General features: G+C 44.2%; 1 protein-coding gene across 1 annotated transcript in view; it reads left to right on the forward strand.

Moving 5' to 3' along the window:
- The window catches only part of LOC139416773 (heparan sulfate glucosamine 3-O-sulfotransferase 1-like), a 30,096-nt gene extending 27,367 nt beyond the window's left edge, over positions 1-2,729 (forward strand). The window contains exon 2 of the mRNA XM_071165838.1: positions 1,252-2,729. Coding sequence (XP_071021939.1) covers positions 1,441-2,346 — 906 coding nt within the window. The 5' untranslated portion in view covers positions 1,252-1,440 and the 3' untranslated portion in view covers positions 2,347-2,729. The remainder of the gene's footprint in view (positions 1-1,251) is intronic.
- Positions 2,730-13,596: the final 10,867 nt, after the last annotated feature.

Here is a 13,596-nt window from a genome sequence, read left to right on the forward strand (position 1 = left end):
ACAGCGACGGCTGGTCACCAATGTCCTTATCTCGGTTAATTAACACAGAACGAAAGTATGATTTTAAGTTCTGGGTCCATACGTGTTGAGAAGAACTAGAATGAGGATCTGAACCGGAAGGAAGAGCTCCGTCCTCTCTCTTTGTTCGTTACGGACAAGTCTATGGGACAAATGTTCCCTCCCGTTCCGATATTCGAAAGATGCTAACACCTACGAAAGTGTGATTTTTATTTATTTATTTATTTTTATTTTTGTCCAAATAACCAGTGGCGAAAAAAAACGAACATGGGAACTAATACTACTGGATCTCACGCATCACGTATCGTGACAGATCTATGGTACCATTTATGTTTACGTAGTCTTTCCACGAGAGACTACCAGTGTCCATAACGCGGTGGCGGCTGGTCACCAGCATGACCAGCCTATGCTGGGGGTTTTTTTTTTCAGCAGGGAAGCCTATTTTCAGCCGGATAATGATTCTGGGAGTTTATTTAGAGAGCCTTACCATGACCTTTTGCTGGTATTTGATGTTTATGCAACAGAGCAGTTATTTTGACTTGCATGGAGGAATCGACCTCTCCCGTAGTTTGTTTTCCTGATGAAAGCATTTGGGAAGACTTAAGGTCAGGAGGACTAAAATGTTATGGCTGTTCAGAGTCTATCCAGTATTTTTCGATCCTAGTCCTCCTGTCCTAGTTCTCTTGGTCTTGTTTTTGATCTTGCTTCACATGTATAGAAAATCAGAAGGTACAGTATCCAGAACTAAAAGCTTCTCTTATTCCTACAGTCACACTTTGTCCTTTACACTTACCCCTGCTGTCTTCATTGAAATGTTCCCGGGTGAAGGTTAAGTGTATTGATTTGAGTGAGGATTATGACCCCCGGTAAAACAAAATGAAGTTGTGTGGCCTATGTTTTGGCCCAGAGCCAGACACTTGCATAGTTCATCCCAGAAATGTGGCTGAGAGAGCTAAATATTTTTCAGCCAGTGAAATTACACCATATAATTGAAACAAGTGACTCCTGATACAGAAAGGAGAGAGGCGAGGGGGAGATGGAAGGAAAACATTTGAAACTGAGTGAGATGAATAATAATAACGAAAAGAGAGGAAACACTTGAGACAGACTTGAATTCTATTAATTACTGGAAAGCTTTGTCAGGTTAAAGAAATTGCCTTCGGGCTATGCTAGCTTTTCATGATAATCAAATGGGAAGAGCTAAGTACATTTTTCTTCCTTCTGTCTCTACAGATGTGCTCTGGACTGGCTGTGATTTCTCCTCCTCATGCTCGATGGCAGACGAAGACAGCCGCTCTGTTCACGTGAGCTTTGATCACAAAGAGATGGCTCTGATCCACAGCTAAACCTGATCCACTGCTCTCCTGTCTCTCTGACCATCCCCTCTCCTCTGTTTTTCTCTTCTCGTCAACCTCCCTCACCATGGCCTGCTTGTTGGTGTCAGTGTTCCTCCTGGTTCTCCAGACTTATGCTGCCCCATCAGAGTTTTTTCAGAGTCTGGATCTGGGCCCTGGACTCACTGCCAATGTCACTCTGTCTCCACCCCCGGGGACTAGCAAACATGCCCCCCACAGCATCATCATTGGGGTGCGCAAGGGGGGGACACGCGCCCTGCTGGAGATGCTAGATATCCACCCTGAGGTCGCTGCCGCCGCCACAGAGGTGCACTTCTTCGACTGGGACGAGAACTACGCCAAGGGCTTTGACTGGTACCGTGAGCTGATGCCCTATTCCTACCCGCACCAGATCACAGTGGAGAAGACGCCAGGCTATTTCACCTCTTCCCTGGCGCCAGAGCGCATCCGTGCCATGAACTCCTCCATCAAGCTGCTGCTGATCCTGCGGGACCCAACTGAACGCGTCGTCTCAGACTACACCCAGGTCTACTTCAACCGCCTGGAGAACCACAAGCCAGTGCAGGCCATTGAGAATCTGCTGGTGCGCAGCGGAGCTCTCAACACCCGCTACAAGGCCATCCAGCGTAGCTTCTACGACGTGCATATGCGGAACTGGCTGCGCCACTTCCCTCTGGAGCAGATCCACATCGTTGATGGGGACACTTTGATCCGCGACCCCCTTCCCGAGCTGCAGAAAGTAGAGCGTTTCCTCAACCTGCCCCCCAGGATAATGTCGTCCAACTTCTACTTCAACCAGACCAAGGGGTTCTTCTGCATCCGGAGTGAGGGGCGAGAACGCTGCCTGCACGAGTCCAAAGGGCGTCCCCACCCGGCCGTCAACAGTACCGTACTGCAACAGCTACGCTCCTACCTCCGGGAGCACAATCGTAACTTCTACCGCCTGGTGAAGCGCTCCTTTGACTGGCAGTAAGGCAGGGCACCCCTCTTCCTATGTGGACTAGTTCCTCCTGGCCCACAGAAGACTTAGGAACCATTGCCCTGTTTAAGGACTGACTGACCAGTATTAAAGGGGCAAAAGCACTTTACGAACTCTGACACCCAAACACTCCTGTCAATCGCCTTTTACTCTGCTCTGGTGTCAGCAGCGCAGTTCCACATTTACAAAATAAAGCAAGAACTTAAAATATAAGCTAACGTGGAAAAATCGCCAATCTTGATAAGTCATTCTCTGTACTGTACCGAACAAAAGTGACGCAGATTGTGGCAAAACAATTTTGTGAACCTGATGGATTTTTTTTCTGCTTTGTATGATATTCTTGTACTTGATAATAAATTGTTCTGCTTTAAAAATCATGTGGAACGGGATCTGTTTCTCCTTTTGGTTCTTTGTGCTGCCCTCCAGATCCTAACCGGAGTTGTTTAGGGAGCATGCTAAGGTAGACTGAGGCATTAGGATAAGCCTTTGTTTCACTGCAGTGGAAGTAGGACATTAATGCAAGGGAAATGGTTGCCCTAGAGCGCCACTTTAGCGTTACAGAAATCACTAATGGTTTGGACATTGAAGGTAGTGCCTGCAGCAAAAGGGGCCGAATCACGAGAGTCAGCAAGCTGAAGTCGGAGCTCTTCCTGTATTTTAGCACTGTTAAGTGTTCAACAGTTTGATCAGGCTGTAGAGGCAGCCAGTAAATCATGTGTATTGTAGCCGTCCACACTGGAGTTGTGATTATTCAACATAAACAGAAGAGTAGCCATTACTATTTTCATCAGGATTATTATCCTTGTTGATTAGGCTTTAAAGCGCAGGCAAAGCCAGGGAGACCACTGATGATTATGTGATCTCCCTACTGTCTGCTGGCTCTGACGGAGGCTAAATAAGTTCTCCCACCCCAGGGGTGACAGACATCGATGCTGGTGGCTTTTCCCTGGCCAGCAGGAATAAAGGGGTGTGTTTGTCGGTCCACACTAAAAATAGGAGCCAATGTTTTTACACTCAATCTTACCATCTCACATTTACTGATACTTTATTGTGTTTATTGATATGTCCATTAGTGTATTCAACTGTAGTCTTGTTCTAAGGTTCCATCCAGCACATCCTCTCAGAATACTCAGTATTCTATTTTGACTTAAAGGAGCTGGTAGTGTTTCAAAAGTAATTTGTCATTGCTGTACTGGAACAAGGGATGTTATTACCCTATGTCTTCACTAGGGGGCATATAGGTCCTTCAGGAATAATATGAGGTGATGTGTCTGGACATGCTCTTTCAAGGGTTCCCCTTGTCAGTGGTGCAGGTGAAGAGGCTGTGACAGGGACCCGGTGACCCTTGCCAAGGCCTCACTGGGGCCTGCCCCATCGCGTGTGTTTCATGTGCCTGTTCACCTGGAAGAGAACACCCTGCCCTGCCTCCACAAGGAGGAGGCCCTGTCCAGGTCACCGAGCCATCTCAGCCGTGTGTGTACATGCTTCCAGCCCGACCCAGCACCCACCCACCAACCCCTTGTCTGACTGTAGACACGCGCCTGGTGTCACACTTTGTGTACGTTTTGAGTAAATCCTAGCTCTACAAATGTTTTGTATAAAATTGCTAGATTTATGTTATTTTCATTACTCATTTGCATGCTTGTAAGAGGGAAAGGCATTTCACAGGGTTTCTAATACAAACTCACTGCCAGATCAATGAATAACCTTGTCTGGGATATCTTCATATATCAACTGATGCTCCAGCGTCTCGACCGCTGCTTCACCACATCACAGCAGTGACCATCTGCCTTGGGACTCCAAGCTCCTTTCAATACAAAGCTGGCTATATGGTACAAGAAAAATATTTTTAATTCAGACATGTCTGAGTGATATTCAGCTGTATGAAATCGCTCGGCTTTTTCATGTTGCGACAATGTCACCACAGGCAAGGAGGACAGTCGATTTGTTGCATGTTGGCTTGAATGCAAACGGCCTTGAGGGAGAGGTGTTCACCACAGAGACGTTAACTCTCTGTAGATCTTCACCCTAAACGACCTCTTTCTCATGCAAGTTGATTGAGAAATGAACAATGGGGGGGAGGGTTGTGTTATTTTTGTATTATTATTGGACACGGGAGGGTAGTGTATTTTTTTTTCCCCCCCTGGTCTGTTTGCTCTTTTGCTGGTTTTACCATCGCAAGTTCTTCCATCCTAGACAAATGTCCTCGCCTGCTTTCATGCGCCTTCCCCATATCAAGGTGTTCTGGTGCTTCCCTGATGCACTACGCTTTTCCGCACGCTACCTTTTTACTACACCACAGGTCAATATAGTCTACCAGTCTGTCTGCCTGGCCCTCTATCCACCAGTCATAGTGACAATGGAGGCACAGTAGGTGGATTGTCTGTCCAGATCTGCAATAGGCTAACTAGTAATCATACCTCGCATAAAAGCATTCAGAGCTGCACACATTTTCAATGTGACTACACAAGAACAAACAGGAATAGGCTAACTGATCGGCGGTGGAGAGGCCAGATGCGTCATGGCCTATGAAATAACAGTGAAGACATGACATAAGCAGCTCAGAAAGCTCTTCGTTGTTTTCGCGCAGAGTTCAAAACTCGAGTCTAGGCTGTAAATTGCAGTGAAAAAAATGTCATTTGAATAACGGCCCAACAGCCCTGTGATTTCGATGTTTCATTCCATTTGGATCGGTTGTGGGTGTGCTCTCCACAGTTTTTATAAGGTCTAGAAAGGCACAGTAGCAGGCCAGTCCGGCTGTATTTTTCCCTTGAATACCAAGATGTGCTGTCTGTTGTGGGCTCTGCCTCCTCTCCAATCCGAGCGGCTATTCCTCTCGCACCTTGAACCCAAAGACTTCAATATAGCCTAGATACTGTCATTTTAACTTTTTCAAATGTATTACATTTGATATAGGGCATAATAAGCACAACCAGTCACAATGTGTTCATCTGATTAGGCTACTTCAAACGGCTCCTGTAGGCATGCACACGTCATCCAAAATATAATTCCAGCATCCTCGAAACGGGCTGACAACGACACCCTAAAGACTGGCAAGTGCGCTAGTCCATTGTCACTTTTGATTATGCCTGCACATCATGGTTCACCAGCAGCCCCAAACATGTAAAGAGTAAGCTACAGACCAGCCAAAACAAGCTTGTAAGAATTTTAAGCAGCTAAGCAGGCCATCTGTAGGGGGAAAAAAAGACTACTACTAATTCAACTTAGTCTGGTCCGCAGAATTATCAGACTCAACCCTCAGATACCTGCCAACTATTTTCCATTTGTTAGATATGTCCACCAGCATGGTACCAGTGACAGATACTCTAATATTCACTGTTTTTAAACATAAGTCTATTTGGTAAAAACAAATTGTTATATACAGGTGCTGTTGAGTAGCACAAACTACTGTGCCACAGCAACCCCAACGTTCAGCATAAGAACTTGGTAATTAACTACAATGACCATCATCTATTGCGCCTGGTTTTTCTGCCGCCGACCTAGATGGATGCACTTTTACACCTGCTAAGAATTCAAGAGTAGGGTGACTCGCTTAGCGGGTCTCGATCACAGGGCACCAATGATGACCACCCACTGTCCAGATAAGGGATATCTCTAGGGCAGAGGAATTAAACTATTACTCTACAGGGTCTGGTGCTTGCTGGTTTTCCGTTCTACCTGATGATAAATTGTTGTTCTATCCTGCCCGAAAAAGCGTAATACCCACCAGCTGTATGTTATTCATGTCGTCGTTCAGCCACGACTCGGTCAAACATAAGATATTACAGTTTTTAATGTCCTCGTAGTTAGTCTATTTTATTATCCAGTGGTTGTACGCTGGCTAATAGGATCGATGGTAAAGGCAGATTAACCCACTCGCCGTCGGATCCTTACAAGGCACCCAGACCTACGTCCCCGATATCTCCGTTACTTTCTCCTGCGAATGAGGGCCTTGCCGGGTGTCTGGAGTAAATCCTTTGCGTCCGACTCATTGAATAAAAATAATATTCTTGCAGTACGGGGTGAGTAATCGCTGTCCTGATATCTAGAAGCTATTTTCGGTCATACGAGATGGTGTCAGAAACATGAAGTACAAAATAAGTTACAAATAACTCAAAAAAATGCATAATAGCACAATTGGTTAGGGGACCGTAAAACGGCAGCCATCTCCTCCAGCGCAATTCTCCTAAAATCCAATCAATTGTTGAAATAAGTCAATCAAGTCAATGATCAAATATTGATTTAAGTGTTAACTGACACAGACATTGTAGCAGTAAGACCTGAATGATCTTACATCCAAAAGGTTGTAAGTTTAAATCTAAGAGGAGGACATGTTGAGTTAAATGTTGGCGATGTTTATTTAGGGCCATCAGGCAATGTCCTGACAACTGATATAACTGCAACATTCCCATGAAATGTGTCTAGAACACTAATAAACTCAGCAAAAAAATAAATGTCCCTTTTTCAGGACAGTGTCTTTTAAAGATAATTTGTAAAAATCCAAATAACTTCACAGATCTTCATTGTAAAGGGTTTAAATACTGTTTCCCATGCTTGTTCAATAAACAATTAATGAACTTGCACCTGTGGAATGGTCATTAAGACACTAACCGCTTACAGATGGTAGGCAATTAAGGTCACAGTTATGAAAACTTAGGACACTAACGAGGCCTTTCTACAAACTCTGAAAAACATCAAAAGAAAGATGCCCAGGGTCCCTGCTCATCTGCTTGAACGTGCCTTAGGCATGCTGCAAGGAGGCATGAGGACTGCTGATGTGGCCAGGGCAATAAATTGCAATGTCCGTACTGTGCGACGCCTAAGACAGCGCTACAGGGAGACAGGATGGGCAACTGCTCATCCTCACAGTGGCAGACCACGTAACGCCACCTGCACAGGACCGGTACATCCGAACATCACACCTGCAGGACAGGTACAGGATGGCAACAACAACTGCCCTAGTTACACCAGGTATGCACAATCCCTACATCAGTGCCCAGACTGTCCGCAATAGGCTGAGAGAGGCTGGACTGAGGGCTTGTAGACCTGTTGTAAGGCAGGTCCTCACCAGACATCACCGGCAACAGCGTCGCCTATGGGCACAAACCCACCGTCGCTGGACCAGACAGGACTGGCAAGAAGTGCTCTTCACTGACGAGTCGCGGTTTTATCTCAGCAGGGGTGATGGTCGGATTCGCATTTGTCGTCGGGGCCGTCATAGTCTGGGACGGTGTGTCACAGCATCATCGGACTGAGCTTGTTGTCATTGCAGGCAATCTCAACGCTGTGCGTTACAGGGAAGACATCCTCCTCCATCATGTGTTACCCTTCCTGCAGGCTCATCCTGATCTGACCCTCCAGCATGACAATGCCACCAGCCATACTGCTCATTCTGTGCGTGATTTCCTGCAAGACAGGAATATCAGTGTTCTGCCATGGCCAGCGAAGGGCCTGGATCTCAATCCCATTGAGCACGTCTGGGACCTGTTGGATCGGAGGGTGAGGACCAGGGCCATTCCCCCCAGAAATGTCCAGGAACCATGATGGAAGAGTAAGGTAACATCTCACAGCAAGAACTGGCAAATATGGTGCAGTCCATGAGGAGGAGATGCACTGCAGTACTTAATGCAGCTGGTGGCCACACCAGATACTGACTCTTACTTTTTGATTTTGACCCTCCCCCTTTGTTCAGGGACACATTATTCCATTTCTGGTAGTCACATGTCTGTGGAACTTGTACAGTTTATGTTTCAGTTGTTGAATCTTGTTATCTTCACACAAATATTTACACATGTTAAGTTTGCTGAAAATAAACACAGTTGACAGCTAGAGGGCGTTTATTTTTTTGCTGAGTTTAAATTATGTTGTGAGAACATGGCAACCGTGTTCTGTGTGTTTGTTTGATGTGACATGTTGGAATACTCTCCTTACACTCAGAAAACTGGACACATGAATGTTCTTGAAACGTCCCCATAAAACGCATCTAGAACATGAATGTTGTGTATTCTGAGAACATTTTAACAATTTCCTAGAGAAGAGAACATTCCCTTGATGTAAAACATAACTTTAACACCAGGACATGCTAAAAAAGTTTTCTAGCAAACAGAATGTAACCCTAACTAATGGAAAAACTGGACACTCAAACATTAGGGGAACATTACGGGTAGCATTACAAATACATTCTCTCTCCCTGGAATTGTTAGCTGGGCTGAGAGATTGAGAGATGAGAAGAAAGAACACAAAACAACATTTTTAAACTGATCATATGTAAATGATGAAACACTGCACCTCATAAGGTTTACACCTCCGCTCTGTGTGTTTACCTATTTGTTTGTGGATTTTAAATTGCCTTCACAGTGCAGAGGGCTTGGTTTTTGATGTGATCCCATAGCGGCCTTTACTGAGAGGGGGAAAGCAGCTGCATTTAGGTCACAGGGAGGGGAAAGGAGGCATGTCTCTGCTCATCTGGGCCCTCAGCATAAAAGCCCTGTGATTTATTAATTTAGATGACAAGGGAACATGTAGATGTTGGAGTAGTAGGTGTAACATCAGGGGCACACGGGGTAAATGTGCGGTAAAACCTGACTGGCTGCAGTAAAAAGCCAGACTGTGTTTATGAGGGTGACTGAATTACCTCTCATATTTAGCCCCCCCAAAAACGTATTCCTTACCATACCGTCTTATTATACCATATTTTGTTAATGAGTGGTGAGCGTGAAAGTCAGACATGCTGTGTGGATGGGTGTTTTGTGTGGAAGAGAGTAGGCCGACAGTCAAGTGCACCTTTCACACTGATGTTTCCTTGTGTGGTCAATGGGCAATGCTCCAATGGGCTTTCATGTGGTGAATGGATGGGCTCATGCATACTAAATGTTCTCAGCATAATGTCTGAATGTTGATAGATAAACTCTGTTTTGGAGCTGAAACCCCTCAGTTCTCTCTCATTTCTCCACTTCACCATTCACCCCTAACCCAGGAGTTCCTGTCTATTTACATTCGGGGCTGGCAGAAATGTGGCGGGAGGGATTCCACTCCAGAATGAGAAATCAGTTCCCATCTGAGCGAACTGTTTAGCTTTTAGTCCTGCTCAGATTTTTCCTCTGCCAAACAACAACCGTCTGAGTGAACAGGCTAGTCATGGCAAACAGTATCATCTCAACGCAAGGTAAAGACGTGAGTAAGACCTTTAAGCAGGTCAACATTCACCAGGCCGCTGGGCCAGACGGATTACCAGGACGCGTACTCAGAACATCCACCGGCCAGCTGGCAAGTGCCTTCAATTACATTTTCAGCCTCACCCTGACCCAGTCCGTAATATCTACATGTTTTAAGCAGACCACCATAATCCCTGTGCCCAAGAACGCCAATGTAACCTATCTAAATGACTGTTGCCCCGTAGCAATCATATCTGTAGACATGAAATGCTTTGAAAGGCTGGTCATGGCTCACATCAACACCATCATCCCAGACACCCTGGACCCACTCTAATTCGCATAGGGCCCGATTCAGACTTAGGAAATGTACGCCTTTCCAATGCACTTCTTAGTAGTTTTTAGTAGGTATTCAGACTTTCCTTATGCAGGTGCATAATGGGCTTTGCATGTGGTTCCCTTGGGCACGCTGAATACAATTTACTCAACTGCTGAAAATAGTCCCAAATTGCTGGCCACCAGATTTTCTCGTGGAGTTTTCATTTAGTAGGGTTTTCAGTGCATTATCTAAAGCCATCCCTTTACATTTGGTGTACCATTTTTATTTTATTTTTTTAAATCTCGACGGACTCACAAAAATATATGGAGAGAAAGGTTTAAGGATATTAGGGATCAATTAAAGAAAGCTATGCAAATATGCATATTTGTCACCTTAAGCACTAACTAGACGTTTTAAAAATACCCTGACCTTGTATATTATTAAGGGTTAAACTATTTATGAATAATACAAAAACTAATTTGGACAAATATATTATCCTCAGGGTAGCCTAGTGGTTAGAGTGTTGGACTAGTAACCGGAAGGTTGCAAGTTCAAACCCCCGTGCTGACACTTTACTTCATCTTTACTGATTTGCCTAGTTATATAAAAATAAATCTGTGATGGCAATAGTTGAGTCGTGAAGCGTGCTCCAGGTTTGAACTCCTACGTATGGTTTGCGTTTCATAACGAGTGTAATACATTATCCTAATATGGTCCACTATTGCTAGCGATCCTCTGGAACAACCACACGAACGTGACAGAGGAAAGAAAGGTCAACTAACGATGTAATGGAACTAACACTAAAGTCCGTGACCGGTATACATGTATCTGGGTAAAACTGACTGTGCCTACCGATATTGGCTAATACATTACAACTTGAAAAAATGCTGATAAGCCTAGGCATATAATTAAAAACATTCTAGAAATCATGAATCAACTTGACAGGTTTGGCGCTATCATTTGTCATTTGCGCTTGACTACAGAAGCCTATAGCCTGGGTCTCAAAATTTTACCCCAAGTTATGAGGCCAGCGTTTCATAAACTGCGCTGTGGAAAAAGTGATACGTTGATATGCTTCAATTTGCTGCCATATGACTGGTTTCACATTTGTCCCCAGCGATCATAAGGTAAAATGTATCTAAAATAAGTCAAAAGTTTGGACACACCTACTCATTCCAGGGTTTTTCTTTATTCTTACTATTTTCTACATTGTAGAATAATAGTGATGACAGCAAAACTATGAAATAACACATATGGAATCATGTAGTAACCAAAAAAGTATTAAACAAATTAAATATATATTTTATATTTGAGATTCTTCAAAGCAGCCACCCTTTGCCTTGATCACAGCTTTGTACACTCTTGACATTCTTTCAACCAGCTTAATGAGGTAGTCAACTGAAATGCATTTCAATTAACAGGTGTACATTGTTAATTTGTGGAATTTCTTTCCTTCTTAATGCGTTTGACCCAATCAGTTGTGTTGTGACAAGGTAGGTGTGGTATACAGAAGATAGCCCTATTTGGTAAAAGACCAAGTGCATATTATGGCAAGAACAGCTCAAACAAGCAAAGAGACATGACAGTCCAGCATTACTTTAAGACATGAAGGTCAGTCAATATGGAACATTTCAAGGACTTTGAAAGTTTCTTTAAGTGCAGTTGCAAAAACCATCAAGCGCTATGATGAAACTGACTCTTATGAGGACCGCCACAGGAAAGGAAGACCCAGAGTTACCTCTGCTGCAGAGGATAAGTCATTAGAGTTAGCAGCCTCATACATTTCAGCCCAAATAAATGCTTTGCAGAGTTCAAGTAAGTAACATCTCAACATCAAGTGTTCAGAGGAGACTGCGTGAATCAGGCCTTCATGGTCGAATTGCTGCATAGAAACCACTACTAAAGGACACCAATAAGAAGAAGAGACTTGCTTGGGCCAATAAACACGAGCAATGGACATTAGACCAGTGGAAATCTGTCGTTTGGCCTGATGAGTCCAATTTTTTTTGTTTTTGGTTCCAACCGCAATGTCTTTGCGAGACGCAGAGTTGGTGAACGGATGATCTCCGCATGTGTGGTTCCCACAGTGAAGCATGGAGGAGGTGTGATGGTGTAGGGGTGCTTTGCTGGTGACACTGTTTATTATCTATCCTGTTGCCAAGTCACTTTACCCCTACCTACTGTATATGTAAATAATGTATCTACCTCAATTACGTCGTACCCCTTCCCAATGTTGGGAAGGGCCCGCAAGTAAGCATTTTACTGTTACTCTAAACTTGTTGTTTTACAAAGCATGGGACAAAAACATTTTGATTTGATTTAAAGCTGCCCTGACGCTCAGGAGCCAAGTGTCACATACAAGCTATTTCCATCTGCAAATGGGCTAAGGGGAGGGGGGGTGAGCTCCAGGGGGATGATGGGTAGGAAAAGGGCAGGGGTCGTATGTATCACGTATCTCAGAGTAGGAGTGCTGATTTAGGATTTTAGCCTTTTTAAGCCCAGCTCAGATCCAACAGTCGACATAAGGACCGATAGGACGACTCAAAATTAGCCAGATCAGAAAAGATGAGATGCGTAGTTGAGACCGTTTCCACTGTAATGTGACTCTTTTTTTAACAGTTGTTGGAAGCCATGGGAGTCTACAGCCATGTCTGAGGGCTAAAATGACACGAGTGTCCTTGCACTAACCAAGCACTGATCGGCACAGCACAGTACTGACGTGTTGAGTCTTGGAACCTCCAGCAGCCCGACGTGAGACGTTCTAATGCTAGACCGCTCAGCTCAAGCTCAGCGTAGTACAGAACAGCTGACCACTGTACTGCACAACCACTGAAGTACGAGACACCAAACAGCCACCTCCATTGTAACGATTTGTCAATACTGTTACATCAGACAGGAGAAAAAGCACAAGTCTACATTACACATCAAACATACCCAGATATGAATGTGCTGTGTGTTACCAACAATTGATCTCAGTGTGGGCTGCACCGTCCATTCAACCCAGCACTGATTGACCTCCTTGGTCATCTAAAAGATGAACATGTTGAGCTTGATGTTAGGGAAGGAGCTCAAAGTGTTCTGTTATAACTAGGCCAGTAGCCTTCACAGTGACCCATTTACTATTCCCATGACAAAAGGAATTGCCCAAAATGTGTCCAGTGACTTGAAACGTGTTGTCAAATCAGACTGATTTGCCCTGTTTTGTTAGACAATGGGGAAAGAAGCGGGATTTCATATTAGGTGACTAAATGTGCGCACACACGTCTTAGCTAACAACAAACGTTCCCACAACTTTAAAGAATGTCCCTTTAATAGTTTAATTTGTTAATTAACTAACGTTGTTATAGGAGTATTCCAGTGATGTTCAAGGAATATTTCCAAGAAACCATTCTCTTAATGTCATATAACTTAACTGAGAATAATGGTTACCATGTTCTCAGAACTTAGGACATTAATGTTCTAGACACGTTTGTAAAACATTCAAGTGATTCCAACATACTCAAAACATGGTTGCCATGTTCTCGACACAATGAATGAGAACACTCATTGAACATGTCACTGTTGACCAGCCAATCAATGTAAACCACAGCTCCAGTCACAGCTCTTTATTGGTTGGCAAGGTTAGGGATACTCACAGACACTGCTTTTAACTTTGCATACCAGATTACATTGTGTGTTTATACAGTCATTATTATTTAACATGTCCTCACCTGGGATTTGAACTCACAACCTCTTGATTCACAGTACTACGAGCTTCCTGCTATGCCACCGTGT

The sequence above is a fragment of the Oncorhynchus clarkii genome, chromosome 1, assembly GCF_045791955.1.
Source record: "Oncorhynchus clarkii lewisi isolate Uvic-CL-2024 chromosome 1, UVic_Ocla_1.0, whole genome shotgun sequence".
NCBI lineage: Eukaryota > Metazoa > Chordata > Actinopteri > Salmoniformes > Salmonidae > Oncorhynchus > Oncorhynchus clarkii.